This window comes from Ambystoma mexicanum, chromosome 9, assembly GCF_040938575.1.
Source record: "Ambystoma mexicanum isolate Mex_15411 chromosome 9, UKY_AmexF1_1, whole genome shotgun sequence".
NCBI lineage: Eukaryota > Metazoa > Chordata > Amphibia > Caudata > Ambystomatidae > Ambystoma > Ambystoma mexicanum.
Window position 1 is genome coordinate 600,847,727 of NC_090931.1, and position 15,875 is coordinate 600,863,601.

At 49.4% G+C, this 15,875-nt stretch overlaps 1 protein-coding gene across 6 annotated transcripts in view; it reads right to left on the minus strand.

Moving 5' to 3' along the window:
* Window positions 1–15,875, minus strand: part of ABR (ABR activator of RhoGEF and GTPase) — a 1,582,060-nt gene that overhangs the window by 319,690 nt on the left and 1,246,495 nt on the right. For all 6 annotated transcript variants that reach the window (XM_069615233.1, XM_069615235.1, XM_069615234.1 and 3 more), the window contains one exon: window positions 6,088–6,185. In XM_069615233.1, the coding sequence (XP_069471334.1) occupies window positions 6,088–6,185 (98 nt within the window). The remainder of the gene's footprint in view (window positions 1–6,087; window positions 6,186–15,875) is intronic.

Genomic DNA, 15,875 nt, shown 5'->3' on the forward strand with positions numbered 1-15,875 from the left:
CTGCTGGCTGCTTCAGTCTTTTTTCACTGGGAAGGTTTGCTGGCCTGCTCACGTGGGGTGCTTCTGTTGATGTGGGGTTGTGCTTTGTTCGTCTCCGGAGTTTGATGCTCTGTGCTGCGTGGCTTGTAATAACCAGTTTGTTTCTCCAGCTCTGCATTTTCTCGGTTGGTGTCCAGATGTTCCTGTGAGATATGGTTCAGAAAGGTTTTAAATAATGAAATCTGGCCAGAACAGGGGCTGGGGGCATTGTGCAGAGGACAATGGTACCCATTTTTAATGCACATTTGCGCATTCATGAGTCGGACAGGGATCCCTCTCAAATCCCTAACCCCGCCTATGGGATATGTCAGGCTCTGGCAATGCCCTTGTACGCCATCTAACCCAGGTTGAGAGAGGTCCCTGCTCTCCTTCGACAGGGCTTAGCCCATGACCCTGTCACGCCATGAAAAACCGTTCAAGCTGCTCCTTAACGCCTTGGTTGTCAATGTCTGACTGGATCCGCCATCCTCCATATTATGGTCCTTTCCTAAACAGAAATGACAAGGAATGCAGATCTGTCACTGATATCAACCAACGACAGTTTTGCTTGCTTTGAACCGCGACTTTGGAGGCGACACTTAGATTAGTCTCATATTTTTGATGAGTGAATGTCTCTAGTTCCAGCGAGTGGCCAAGGAAAAAGTTACTAAGGGAAATGGCGGTGATGGGTCTGTAAAAGCATGCTGATTATTTAATTCCTGCATTAGGTGGGGCCCATGAGATTAACAAGTGTGGGAGAAGCCATAAGGTGCGACCTGCTGGATGAAAAGGTCTTGCAGTGCATATTGCGCTGAGAGGGCTATTTCAGAAGATGAGGAATCTGTGGGAGGAAAGCATCCATTAGAAAAAAGCATTCACTGCAGGCAATTAGCTGTGGTGTTCAGGTAATTGGAGGACAGGTGGGCTGGAGGTGCATAAGGAGTGGCACATTTAGTAGATAGATGTAATCATGTAATTGATACATTGCTACTGTGCCAAGATCCACCAGAAATGGGCAGCATTCAATATCTAGCATTATCTATGGCATATGATGCAATTTATTTTATATACTGCCCTCCAGAGATTACGAGATACTTTGGCTGTCTTTTTGGAAATATGGGATGACCTGAGGTTAAATTTTAACAATGGGGAAAAAAAGTCAATGGTTTTTAGACTCAAGTTCTCTAAGTGATGTGACCTGACCACTAGCATGGCAGATCACAAACTGGAACAAGTGGTATTTTATGACTACCTGGAAATATGAGACCGGACAGTGGACAGCCCAGTTGGACAAAGCATACATTTAGTTATAAAAGTATAGTGGTGGGGGGAGGTCCTTCTTTCATAGGCATGGGAGGCAAGCAGTTTCTGTGGCCATCAAACTAAATCAAAAGCAACTGCCACATCAGCCCTGTTCGGTGCAGAACTATAGGGTTATGCAAATACCTCAAGCCTAACCAGGGTGAAAAATAACTTCCTGAAGAAGCTTCTCATCTTAGTGCAGTGTTCTCCCAACGCACTTGTCCATTTGGAACCTGTACTGGATTAGACTCTGGTGCACGGCTGTCCTTAAAAACCACTGCAATGCTCTGATACACTCAATGGCTATGGAGGCGGGGTGGGGTGGGGTGGGTGGAGGAGTCGTCCCTGGGTAAAACACGTAAAACCATCTTGATTTGCACTGAACTAATCTGTTGCAGGATGATCAAACTAGCATAAATAAAGCCACTTTTTGAAGAATAAAGAAGGCAGCATTCAGGAAAATAAAATGGAGTTCGCTTTTGAACTCAAGTTGGGTCCTGGCTATCACTCTAAAATCACACCCCCATTCGCGTGTGCGTTGTTTACTGGGTTTAAGCTGGGCATACTTAGGACCGCTTACACAATCTGTGAGTGATTGTTAGGCAGAATCCAGTGCAGTTCCCTTAGGGAGCACTACACCAGATTAGGACTACAGGGGAGAGCAATAAATCCTCTTTGGTATCAGTCTGTACGACAAAGATTTAGTTGGTATCTGTGGCTGAGCAGTCAGACTTAACTCAAGAGGGAGATGAGCAGTATTCAGGGTTTACACAATAGGTAGTACAGCACTATGGAGCAAGGAAACACTGACCAAAGCTTTGTATCAAAAAGAGAATATATATTTATTTTATACACTTCTAAGTCAACACATAATCACAATTGGTAAAGTAAGTAAAAATTCAGTCAGGGAAAAGTAAATACAACTCCCTATTCAATTGTAGACAAGTTTGCGGTAGAGTGAAAACTGAGCAAAACGGCACAGTGAAAACCAACTACCATTTAACGAAAGGGAGGGAAAGCACAAGTTAAACCAAAATATCTTCAGACACCCCCTAGCAACACTTCCCTGAAGTTGTGTGAACTAGTAATGCACAGTAACACTTTAGCCAAAAGATAAGTGAATGAAAACTGAGCCAAATGGCACTCCACAAGTTAAAACAGTAGGAAGGAAGAGGGGTTTAGAAGATTTAGGTGCATCAACACATTTCTCATTGAAAACCAATCTAGTGAGGGCAGATCTAACAAATCAGCCAGAGTCAATAGGCCTGAGCCAGAGTCAGGGGTACAGGACTAAGAGCTTAGGAGCAAAAATGTTCTTGTAGCTGCAGTCAAGTCTTTAGTAGAAAAATATTATTGAAGAGGTAGATGTGAGGCGAAAGACAATGTTAAGAGAGAGGGCGGCCGACCCCATAAGTAGATAGAGGATTTAAAACACCTTTAGGGCTACCACAGAAAAAGGGCAACCTGGCGGAACAATGTACCTTAAACGTGAAGAAGTGGCTCCCGTGGTGGCGGTTGTTCCTGGTAGTTCCCGCAGGTCGAGGTGTCTAGCAGAAGAAGAGAGGCTCTCGTCGTGGAGGAAGGTTCGAGTCGCTGCACTACCCAGGGATGAAACCAGTCGCAGTGCTGCCAAACGAAGTTTAAAAAGGTACGCTCCTTTTAATCGCGGTCCGGGTCGATAGCTGCCTGGCTATCCGGTCTCCAAGTGCTGTACACTGTCGATTCGACCAAGGCAGGTCCGAGGAAGCGATAGGCGAACTGGTTGACCCCACCAGCTCAAGAGAAGGAGGCTCTTTCGCTGAAGATCTCTCGTCATGTGGAAGAAAAGTGGTGAAGCGATCCAGCAGGGCTTCACCGGTGGTGTAGATGCTGAAGATGTCTGTGGTTTTTCTTCCCTTCGGTTCCGTAGTTCCAGTGGTGACGTCTTGTTCTTCCAGTCCTCAGGACCCTGCTTTTATGCAGAAAGAGACCCATTCATACAGCCTAGCTGTCACTCACACAGTGGAATGGTCTTCTTGGCGGGAGACCCTCCAGCCTATCAGGTTAGAGTGCGATCTGAGTTTCTGCGGCAACTCTGTCCAGGGCTTCTACTCCTGCTCCCAAACAACAGACCCACCCCAGACTCAGAGGCGCCGAAAGGAGGGCTTCTTGGTAGAAGCCCGCCAAAAGAGCGAACAAAGGATCCCGACCTGGGTTAGGAGTTTAGAGTAAGACACGAGAAAGAATTTGTATCAAAGTTCTGGCAAATAAAACCTACCGGAGTAAAGTTAATAATAAAATAAACCGGCGGTATGTTAGAGGCTGTCAGTAAAAGTGGTAGCCTCGAACAATGGGAAAATCCCATAGGAAAATATTTGCGGTCGAATATAAAAAAGGTATTACCCACTGCCACCAGCCAGAAACTTTGTAGAGGGGGGCTTTAAGATACCCTCTCGAAAATGAACATAGGGGAACAACTATTAACCCCTTCCAGTACTTCCATATTAAGATGGGTTGTCCTAGTTTAGTTCATAGAGATTGACTAGTAAAGCCAACAGGGACTTTACATGCCCTGGGAGACAGTAGTCAGTCCCAGGGTATGGAGTCTATGTTTGGGGGTCGCTACTGAGGGTGCTGTGTAACATGTGCATAAAGATGGTTCATATGGGTGAGAGAAAAGATCCCATAGGCATTAAACACAAAAATAGCCTAGAACACACATAGCAAAGATGCCCAAGAGTGGGAAAAAGAGTCTCACTCTTAGCAGGTAAAAAAGAAATAAACCCTTCAGATCTAGCAAAGTTGCTGGGGGATTATAAGTAAGGGAAATTAGCCATAAGTGAGTATTCTCCCTAACAGTTATGGTAGGACGGGAATTTGACGTTTGTGTAACACAGGTGAGGAAACTGTTGTACACTTTATGTTGATCTGTACAGAGCCAAGAACACTCGAGAACATTTTATTTGAAAACCTCTCTTAAAGCTAACAGGCATCCGTTTAACGGAGGAAGCTATTCTTTTTTGTAGAGGATATACAGAGCAGAATGTTGGGGAGGAAGGATAGCTCAGGGGCAACGCGTTTGTCTTGGAAGCAAGACAACGCAGAGCAACACAGGTTTGAATCCCGATCCTGCGCTTAGAAACCGCTCCTGGTATTAAGCGCGTTATAAATGAACAATTATATTTATAAAGAAATGTTGTGCTAACAGTGGCCAATTTTATACATCGAACATGGCTTTGCAGGATAAAACTGTTGATGCTGAAAGCACGTGGTTTATCATTTGGCAATAATAGTCCTAGCCATCACGGCGTAACTGTAGTAGGAGCAGCAGATTTGCAATGCACCCATTTTTTTGTTGGCGGTAGGCAACAGGGTACTGTAAGGGCTGCGGATAGGCCACTACCCTTTAGAAGTGTAGTTTTTCGGTTTTAAGAGTTTTTTTTAACGTTGCTATAACTATCATGGCCAATCAATTGTATGTGTTTTATGTGTTTTTTTTTTGCATGCCATTTTATACTGTAATTCTTATAGAGTGGATTGATAATGTTTAGCTGTGTTAACTAAATTTTACTGTTTTAATTGATATGTGTTCTATGGGTTCGTAAAATGTTATGCAAACTTTAAGGCTTTGTGCCGGATAAAGTACGATTGCTTGATAGATAGAAAACAGAACTTGTTCGTCTTTTCCCTTGAAGGTCTCTGCCAAGCAGAAGAGTTTCTGATTTGTCATTTTGTTCCAATCCCCCCCACAAACGCAATTGTTTTGCCCAGTAATCTGCCATGGTGACCATTATGTTGGTGGTCTCTGTTTCAAGTAGCTTCAAGATACTGTAAGTGGAATGTTTCATGCTCTATAAATTCAAATAAATAGAAAGGTAAGCTGGGGCACTGTTGCAGACTGAATTGGAAGTCTGGTTTTACCACCCCTCTGCACTGTCCAACATTTTGTACAGGCAAATATGCATCAGGCAGCTGAAGCCCGGCTTTATGGTGAATTTAATGGGAAAGCTTCTGTGCTTAACAAAGGCACTGATCCTCAACCCCATGTAACAGATCTTTCAAAGTATGGAGGAAAGGAGATGGAACATAGCAGTACACTTGAGATGGAAAGTGACCGATGGAAAATGTGTATGATGAGTTATCCTTCTTTTGTATAGGTCTGCATTCCAGTTTGCTGAAAAGAGACCATTCAGGGTCTGCCTTAGTTGCAATTAGTTGCCTCTCGTGACAAATTAATGGAACGAGTCACAGCTGTGTGAGGCTTCACAGAACAGTATTTTCTTTTTGCTCTACTTTTTTGTTGTAAGTGTGCGTCTGACTTATTTTAAGTACTTAAATCTTATTACTTATAATGTTCTAAACTTTACTGAGGTCTTTTGGTCATGGCATCAAGTTTATTAGGGTACTTGAGGCTGCACAGCCAACCCCTATTGGCTTTGTCAATGCTTGCTTGCCAAATCAGCCTATGTTCCTGAGGTTTTGTTCCCACAAACACCGTAAATTCCCACAGCATATGTTATCGCATATCACCCTGCAATCCCTTCCTCGTTGCTTCCCTTTACATTCTCATCTCCTAGCTCAGGGGTGAGCAACCTTTGGCTCTCCAGATGTTTTTGGACTACAACTGCCATCAGTCTTAGCCAGAATAGTCGATGGTGAGGGATCATGGGACTTGAAGACCAACACAACTGGAGAGCTGCAGATTTCAAACCTCTGCGTCTTGATTGTTCTATCGATTGCGCACAAGACGACGGCACGCAAGTACAATGTTGGCCTTCTCTCACTCACTTCATTCCACTGCGGTTCCGTCGTGTCCAGAAACACCCGGGTCTTGGCTTTGCTGACGAAATATCCAAAGGAGTCGACTTCCAATGTGCAGTAAAGATCTGCGGACAAGAAGAGAGGGATGACATGTTACATTGAGTGGTTCAGCATTTCGGATTTGTAATTATTGAGAAAGCTGGTGTAGGTCGCCTCGCAGTAATATAGTGGAGAGGGTTCTGGAAACCCATCCCGTCCACCCCATCATATCACCCAGGAGAACTCTTAATGGAACAGAAATTGCTACACATCCAGACGATGCAATGTGGCCTGGATTTTTTTCTTTAAAGTGCACAGTCTATCCTTATTATTAAATTAGAGAGCTTAACTTGGTTTGGAAAGCGCTTGTGAAGAGAGCTGCTTTCAAGGGATACCCCCTGGGCCTTTTTCGATTACGGCAATCCCTTATTACTGGTAGCTTATACATCCGACACCACCCGAGCCTATGACTCCAACCTTGCAATTCCTCATTGTTTAAGTACATTCCATGAAACCCAAATAAACACGCATGAGCACACAAACCAACACATTTAAAATAATATCGCAACATACATGCAATGAAATCAATACTTTTCACAAAATTGGATCACCCGGAGAGAACATCGGCGACAATGCTTTACCTCCAGTGCACGGCGGCTTTCTCTGAGGAGGCCCAGGAATGTGTGCAGTCAAGCGCGAGCGCAACGTTCCTGACATAATGAGCGCACGGCAAAACCTTTGTGACATAAAAGGGAACGCAGAACGCGCAGACATCGTTTCCTGGTTGCCGGATACTATTGCCAGAACACAAGTAGAAGTTCCGAGGTCACCTTGGAAACCGCATCAACGGCACGCACCCGACCCTCACCTCCCTGTTGAGGGTGACTGGCGCGCGCTTCGCCGCAAGCCCCGGCCCCAAGAACACAGACCGACACGTCTGTCTTGGTTCGGGCTTCCCGGTCGCTCTGATGCGGCCGGGAAACGCCCCGTTTATTTAAACTGCACGCGGCGGCGTGCAACGTCACGCCGCCGCGTGCGCGCCCGTCATCGGGCAGCGCCACACTCCTCCTTTTTCGGGGAGAACCAACAACCATCATTAACTCTTCACTGCAAACTATAAAACATTGCAACGGAAACAAGTCATGATAATAACGGGACAACACAAACAACTCACACAAACTCTGTCCCATGAGCACCCCTTTATTAGCATCCACCCGGGTCCCCTTAACTAGGCTTTCTCACCCTCTGGATCCTCAGCCAATTGTCCCAGCACGTAATCGGTGAGGCGAGCTGGTTTCCCTTGCCCAGCCCTCTGGGGGTACCTCCTGCTCGCCTCCTGCACGGGTGATCGGTCTGCCTGCGGACCTCGCATCGGGGACTCCGGCATGCAGGATGGGTCTCCCTCTTGCTCCAGGGCTCCTCCCAGGTCCGGATCAGGAGGTGGGTCAGTCCTGGGGTCTCTGATCTTTTTAAAGAAACTCACGTTCCGCGTTACTTCCGATCGTCCATCCGACGCCGTCACCATGGAGCCCCGGACGGCCACGACATCCAGCGGCTCAGGCTCATTTGGCAAGGAGAGTTTCCCATGCGGGTGTCGATTGCGAATGAGTACCTCATCGCCCGGCTCCAGCTGTTGGGGGCGAAGCCCCCTCCGCACGTTTTCCTGCTCCGTCCTTGCTTGCCGGTCCATCTCGACCCGTTGATCGTCAATGACCGCAGGCTCCCGTTCTCTGACCTCCGGCAATAGCCCTCGCGGACATCTCCTGAACATTGCCTCTGCCGGGGTCACTCCCGTGGACGCATGTGGCGTGGTGCGGTATACTCTCAAGAACTGGTACAGGGCCCTGTGTAGGGACTGCCCCTGGCCTTGTGCAATTCCAAATGCCCTATTGAGGGTTCTCATCAGGCGTTCTGCCTCCCCATTCGCTCGAGGCCACAGGGGCATGATCTTCCGGTGCACCACCCCGCAACTCACCATCAGTTCAGCAAATCGTTCACCCTGAAAAGGCGCCCCATTGTCCGAACACAGCGTGTGCGGGAATCCGTGAGCTGCAAACAATTTCTCCACCGCCACCACGTGTTCAAACGCCACGGACTCGACGAACTCCACCTCGGGGTAGCGGGAGTACTCGTCTACCAGGACCAGGAAGTGGGTGCCCATGGTGGTGGACCCAAAATCGGCATGAACCACCTCCCACGGATGGGTCCCTCTCAGCATTGCCTCGATGACCGGTTCCCGCTGTAGGGGCGATGCTTCTTGACACCAGACACAGGCCGCCACAAACTCGTCCACCTTGCGTTCCAGCTTGGGGAACCACACCTTCATCCGGAGGCGGGCCTTGGTCTTGGCGGCCCCTTGGTGGCCCCGGTGTGCCAGCGCGATCACCTCACCCACTTTGGATTGGGGAACTACAATCCGGTCGCCCCGAAGCAGCAGGCCTGATGCCGAGAAGGACAGTTCCTCACGAACCGTCCACAGTTGTTCAAGAGCCGTCCGGGTCTCCTGAGTGCGTCCCGCCAGGGCCTCAAGCGCAGACTTCCAGGAGCCCTGCTGCATGGACTGCCTCAATACTCTGAAGCACTCATCCTGTGCCGCCGCAGCCTCCAGCTCCTGGAGAGGCATGGCATTCGGCGTGGCAGCTTCCACCACGACCTGAACATGCTCCTCCGCTTCCTGCTCACAGACGTCACAAACTCCTTCTCCAGGCGGCCTGGGGTGTCTGGACAGATAGTCAGCCGCATTGTTTACCCCTGGCCGGTAAACCAGGGTCACCCCATACTCTAAAAGAGCCAGCATCCACCTCTCAATGCGTGCCGGCGGTTTGGATGACGACCCCGCTAGGATCGGCAGCAGCGGTTTGTGGTCGGTGACCACCGTCACCGGGCGTCCAAGTACATAGAGCCGGAAATGGCGACATCCCCACAGCACAGCCAGAGCCTCGCGCTCAATCTGCGAGTAGCGTTGTTCGGCGTCTGACAGCGCCTTGCTGGCATATGCGACTGGCCGGACGCCGCCATCACGGTCAATCTGAGTTAGCACCGCCCCCAGGCCGAATGGGCTAGCATCGACGATGATTTCCGATGGTAGGGCGGGATTGAAAAATGACATCGTGTCCTCGGCCGTGAGGGCGCCCCTAATGTCATCGAAGGCCGCCTGTTCCAGCGGACCCCAATTCCAGACAGTGTCCTTCCTTGTCAGGGCTCGGAGGGGCTCAGACCTAGATGCCAGGTTCTTGATGAACCGGCCACAGTAGATGACCATGCCCAAAAAGCTTCGCACCTCCGACACGGATTCCGGTGGTTGGGCCTTCTGTATGTCCAGTACCTTCCTGGGGTCAGGCGACACCCCCCTTTCCTTGAACACAAACCCGAAGAACTCCAGGGAGGGGCGCAGAAATTCGCACTTCTCCTTATGTAGTGTGAGTCCCAGCGACTGCAGCCTCTCGAAGGTTTTTGCCAGACGCCTCAGGTGGTGCACCTCGGTCCTCGCGAAGACCAGAATGTCGTCGCTTATATTTAGGACGCCTTCGAGGTCGGCCAGGGCACCCCGAATGATATTCTGGAATACTTCCGTGGCCGAGGACACCCCAAAACTCAACCTCTTGTAGCGATACAGTCCCCGGTGCGTGGTGAAGGTGGTAATGTACCTTGAGTCGGGGTGGAGGACGACCTGATGATATCCGGCCCGGAGGTCTAGCTTCGAGAAGAATCGAGCACCCTGCACCTCCGCAATGATGTCATCCAGTGTCGGTGTGAGGTGCCTCTCTCTCCTGATGGCCTTGTTGGGGATTCTCATGTCTACGCAGATTCTGACTGCGCCCGGTTGCTTGAGTTTCCTTGCCACCACTATGGGGGACACCCAGGGAGTCGGTCCCTCCACCTTCTCGATGATGTCTAGATCAACGAGGCTGTCCAGTTCTTTATCTACCTGCTCACGGAGGTGGAAAGGTACCCCCCGATGTTTGAGGGCCACTGGCTGTACCGACTTGTCTATGTGCAGCCGTACCGGCTCTCCGACCATCTGCCCAATCCCCTTGAATAGGGCCTGATGCTTCTCCAGCAAGTCATTAATCTCCTCCAGGTAGACGGAGTACGCGAAGCTTACGATGCCGAGAGCCTCCGCCGCTGCACAACTTAGCAAGGTGTTCTTACTCACTGGCATCACGTAGAAGCGGGCTGTGATGTGGGAGCCATCGTGTTCCACTTTTGCCACAAAGGCCCCGTCCAGAGGGATGGGCTCCACGCCACCAAACGCAAAGATGCGGGCCTTTGGCGTGACCAGCCTGGGCGGCCGATCCATGGCATTGTAATGTTCTCGGGCCATGACGTTCACCGATGCCCCTGTGTCCACGAGTACAGGGACCGGAGACTGGTTCACCTCAACCACGCACCTAGGTTGTCGTCGATTTCTGCCTCTTAGGAGCTCCACACTTGATACAAAGAAAATGTTCTCTTCATCTTCCTCCTCTGCTTCTTCCGCCTGAGCCTCCTCCTCGCCCTGGTCTACCTGGGCAACATTGGACGGCCGACCCTAGCGAGTGGCGACCGCTCGGCCCTGACCCCTTGGCACCAGCACAGGCAAAGCCGCCCTACACACTCTTGAGAAGTGGTCTGGCAAGCCGCATCGTCCACATGTCTTTCCAGCTGCAGGGCACTCCGCTGGGTGAGGCAGGTCGTATCCGCATTTTTGGCAAATCTCTCCTGCCCTCCCAGCTCTGTCCCGTGTGCCACCGCCATACCTCCTAGCACCTCTTCCCCCTCGCGCAGATCTCTTCAGTCTTTATGGGGCGTGACCCGGCTTCCATTCTTGCCGCTCTCGCCTCTGACACCTCATGGCTCCTTCCCAGCTCAAGGATGTGCTGGAGCGTTATTCCCGGCTCCCTCAGCATTTGGCGCCTGAGCTTGCCTGATGAGCACGCCTGGATGAGCATGGTCCTGATCATGTCCTCCGCATCGCCCCAGGCGCAGGCGAGCGACAGACGCCTCAGGCGCCCGTATAACGTGTCCAGAGTCTCATCATCCTTTTGCTTGGCAGAGAGCATCACGAATCGCTCATAGTCCGCGTTGGCCAGGGGTAAAAAGTATGCCTGGAGGGCGGCCTTTGCATGATCATAGGTTCCATTCCCTTGTGGCAATGATTCGAAAATCTCCTGGACAGAGGGCCCTGCCGAGTACAACATTGTGGCCAGCCTGGTGTCATCATCAACTACTTGCGCAGCCCTGAAATACATGTCCAGGCGGTCCACCCACCTTCTCCATCGGGGCCCCAGGCTGGATGGTGGGCCCGACACATCAAATTCGGGGATGGGCTGCAGGGCAGCATGCGCACGCACCTGCGCCATGGCAGGCGCTGCCTGCTGAGCACCAGGAGCAACAGCAGGTTGAACTGGGGGCTGAAGGGTGGGAACCGCCGCCTGACCGTCTCCTGGAGCTGATGGTTGCTGCATTGGGGGTAGAAGACCCTGCGGGGCCACTGGTGCACGAGGATGAAACTGCGCCGCCAGACCGTGTGCTCCGTCCTGGTCTTCGGTGTCACTCATGAGCTTGAGCGCACAGGCACCCCCATGAGGCTGATCGGGGCCGCAACTCAAGTCTTCAGCCCACAGTGACTCTCAGCATGGACCACCCCAGGATGCAGTGAGTCCTGCCACCTCTGTGATGATGAAGATGATAAAGATATATGGGTTCACCAGGATGATGATGACGGGGACGAAAAAGCAGGATGCCTTTCGGTTTTCCAAAAATTGGTAGCAAGATAGTGACTGGATGCAGCAGGCCCAGTCAAGATAGACCTTCTCCTAGCTTCCACTCGACGTAGTAAACCCAAAATTAAGTTAATGCACCAAACATGCACACCTCCGTGTAGATGTAGCTGTTAGCTACTGAAATGTCCAAAAATTAGGCCTGGGGTCGTTTCAGGGCCCAAACCGGAGCTCCTTGAAGTCCCACAGCCGTTGCACAAAATGGCCGCCAGCCGCGTGGGCAAACGCATTACCCGCGGCATGAAACGAAGTCTGTCCTTCGACCTCGTTCCGGTGAGAAAAATTGTTCAAATTGTCACCGCCGGGCCCGGGCATCGTTTCCCCCACTCGTCGCCACTGTTGAGGGTGACTGGCGCCCTGTCAGGTTTCCTTCTCTTATTCAAGTTTCCTTTTTATTATTTATCCTTTTCAGATTAGCTTTGTGTGGGTGGGAAGTTTTCCATTATAGTTGGTTAGGCCTTAACTTGCCGATTCAGAATCCTGGTTCTGACCCAAGGCAAGATGGAGCCTCACAGTGACAGCTCTGATTGGCTAGAAGACAATGCTGAACAACAATGAACATTCTAAACTGTCACTATGTGCCTTTCATCATCAAAACCCCATCTGAGAGGACGTGTTTAGTGGCTGCTCCTGCTTTAGTCTTAGGCCTGGTGGATTTTATCCTTCAGATCTCAGCAGTTGAGCGGCTACTTTCTTGGGGGTTACAGGAGAAGTCATCAGCTGGCAGGAATTCGTTTTTTGAAGATAGGAAAAGCAGGAAATCTTTGTGAATTCGCTCAGGAGATAAGTGACTTTATTTTTACTGTAAATCTGTTCATCTTAATAACATTCTCCTTGAAAATTCGTTAAGTAGTGTTTCTACTAAAACTATTGAACTCCCGGAGTGCGCTTGTGTTTCCAGTGCGTAGTTCCTTAGCGCGAGATTTTGACTGTCGCGTGCGAATTCAAGTGAGCGCGTGCTTTCTAGCGTGTGTATTCCGAGCGCGAGTAGATGTTGGTCTCGTGCAATTTTAAACGCGCGCGTGATTTTTAGCGCGGGTGATCCTTTGCGTGAAAAGCTATACGCTGCGTGTGAACTAAAGAGCGCGTGCGATTTCATAGCGCGGGTGATCCTTAGCGCGAGAAACTATACGCTGCGTGAGAACTACAAAGCGCGTGTGAAATACAAAGCGCGGGTGATTTTTAGCGCGGGTGTTCAAAGCGCGAGTATCTGTTCGTCGCGTGCCATGTGAGTGCGCGTGTATTTCCTAGCGCGAGTGTTTCTTCGTGTGAGTATAAATTCGTCGCGTATGGAACAAGGATCGCGTGTGTTTTTTCCAGCGCGAGTGATTTTGCGCGTGAGAATCACTTCGTCGCGTTTGAACTCAATAGCGCGGGTGTATTTATTTCGCGTGTCTCGCAGGAGAACAGTATTGCGCGTGTGGACTATTGCGCGTGTGGATTATAGCGCGTGTGGATTATTGCGCGTGTGGATTTTTTGCGCGTGTGGATTATTTTGATCGCGCGTCTTCATCCGTTTGCGCGTGTTCTTCAACCAGGAAGATTTCTATGTGAAGTTCATCGATAATTTAAATGGAAATAACCTGCGTGTGCATTTAGCACGTGTTTCCTCTTTCTTCAAGGATTCAAAGACTCAAGATAATTATAAATAGTTTGAAAAGTTTTGAAATGACAAGAAAGAATATTTTAAAGACAATCTAATTGTACTACCAGTGCATGTTGGAAAAAAGACAAACAAAGAACTAAGACTTCCAGTTTGCCTAATGTAAGAAGATGCTGTGAAATTTCAAGTATCTCAAGTAAGAGATTTTCAGCTTCTTATCCGCTTCTCTAAGAAATTTCAAGAGAAGAACCAGGTATGATTCTTAATTATTAGTTAAGGATTAATGTCTTCCCATTCATAAGGTTAAGTAAGTGAATTAAGGAAGTGTATATGCTATTCTTTATCCTCTGCAGGTTCAGCACTGATTAGCCTTGACGCAGTCTGCCTGGAGTTGTTTTGTTATCCCATTCCCCCTTTCCCTTTGGGGTGTAGTTTACAGAGCTGAATTGAAAACTAGTTCTGGGAAATACATCTCAGGGGGATTGTCGGGGGTTCAGCAGCTTCCGCGGATACAGGACCTCTCAGCCTGACACGCCCCCCGCGCGCTTCGCCGCAAGCCCTGGCCCCAAGAACACAGACCGACACGTCTGTCTTGGTTCGGGCTTCCCGGTCGCTCTGATGCAACCGGGAAACGCCCCGTTTATTTAAACTGCACGCGACGGCGTGCAACGTCACGCCGCCGCGTGCCTGTCATCGGGCAGCGCCACACTCCCACTTCCGCTTCCGTGTAAACTTTTATTTGGTCAACAAGCGGCGCTCATCTTAATTGAACCGCGCATTTGTCTTCCTTTGATACTTTAGTACTCGCTACGCCTGGCGGATTCATCCACTTTTAGGTGGCAACAATGAGCGCCACCAAGCACGCAAAAAAGTTGTGCAACTTGGATCCTCAACGGGCACTGCAGTTTACCACATTCACCACCATTATACACATGGTGAGTTTGTTCTAGGTAAGGTGGCACTGGGCACGCCTCAGGGTCACGGCAGAAGTGGGCGATGCCAGCTCTGTCCTGGAAACTTCAAAGTACATGCGTCGACCCCCAGGTCAGAGACTTACGCTGGGGGCGGTGCGGGTGGAGAGGGGACTTGGTCTTCATATAACTAAATGCGAGATAAGTGCAGGCACGCAGCTGTGCTGGTGCATAGAGCTACAATAAAAAGGATCGAGAAAGCAGGACGAAAAAGTCGATTTACAGACATGGGGTGGGCATCACACCACCTCAGATAAAATCAGCCTCCCTCATGGAAATAAACGTGCAAAAACAAGTATTCGCATTATTGAGCGCCTTTCCTTTCGGGTGCTACTGATGTCGGTTTAGTGGGCAGTGTTGCAACGAAATGCAAATTAAGGAGAAGGCATTTCACCTCCTAAAGAGCACCCTGAACGGAGGAATTAATATCGGAGGTTGTTGATTTTCCTTAAAGAATGATCAAGCGAGGTCACTATGAAAGCTTGCGATTAGTGACGAATACAAGCTTTTTCCTGGTCTTTGCGAAACGTGGTTTAACATTTAAAAAACGTTGCACTTTTGCAACAAAGCAAATTGGCGAAGGGGTATCTGCTGGTTTAAGATGGAGAAAAGAGAAATTGCCTTCATCATTGAATCGCTTCCATTCATAATGGAGTGGTTCACTTTAACAAATCAATCCGATTCTTTAAATATAAATATAGTAAAACTGGCCGACTAATGTGTCCAGCTCTCCTTGTAATGCTCCTTCTAATTATCTAAAAGTGAAAGGCTGAACGTGTGGGCCACCTCTCTTTAGGTAAGGAAGTCGCCTCTAAGAGAGCACACTGTGCCACCTAGTCTGTAAAAACATTAAAGCCATTGCTTGGGAGGGGACTGAACAGGCAGAAGAGAGTGCAGCAAATGTAGAGCAGGGAGGGGATGAGTTGGTGGGGGGTGGGCGAGATAAGTAGCAGTAGGGAATAAGCGAGAACTAGAGAAGAATTCAACAAGCTGGAGATCAAGATGTTGAGTGGGGCTTAAAATACTGCACACTTTAGGTGTGGCCGAGCCGCTCATAAGCAATGCTTGAGATGCGACCGAGCAGGCGGCCTTTTTTCCATATCATATGGGAATGCCGTAGATACGCTGCTTTTGGCAGCGGGCTATAGAAAAGTTGGCAATGGTTATGTGGGTGCCAGTGCCTGCTGAACCCAAATTGATGTTGGGAATTTGGGGTACTCACTCCTATGGTCGTTCTGAAAAATGACTGCTATCCCCGGCTGCGATCTTGGTTAAAAGGAACAAAGCTATGATGTTGGGGAAGCCGGATACGCTTAGATATAGCAAATGGGTATCAGACATGGGTATTTGGATGTTGTATGAAAGGAGAGTGTACAATGCATGGGGATGCCCGACTAAATTCCAGAAGATATGGCATAAATGGGAGAATGCTTTGTAGTG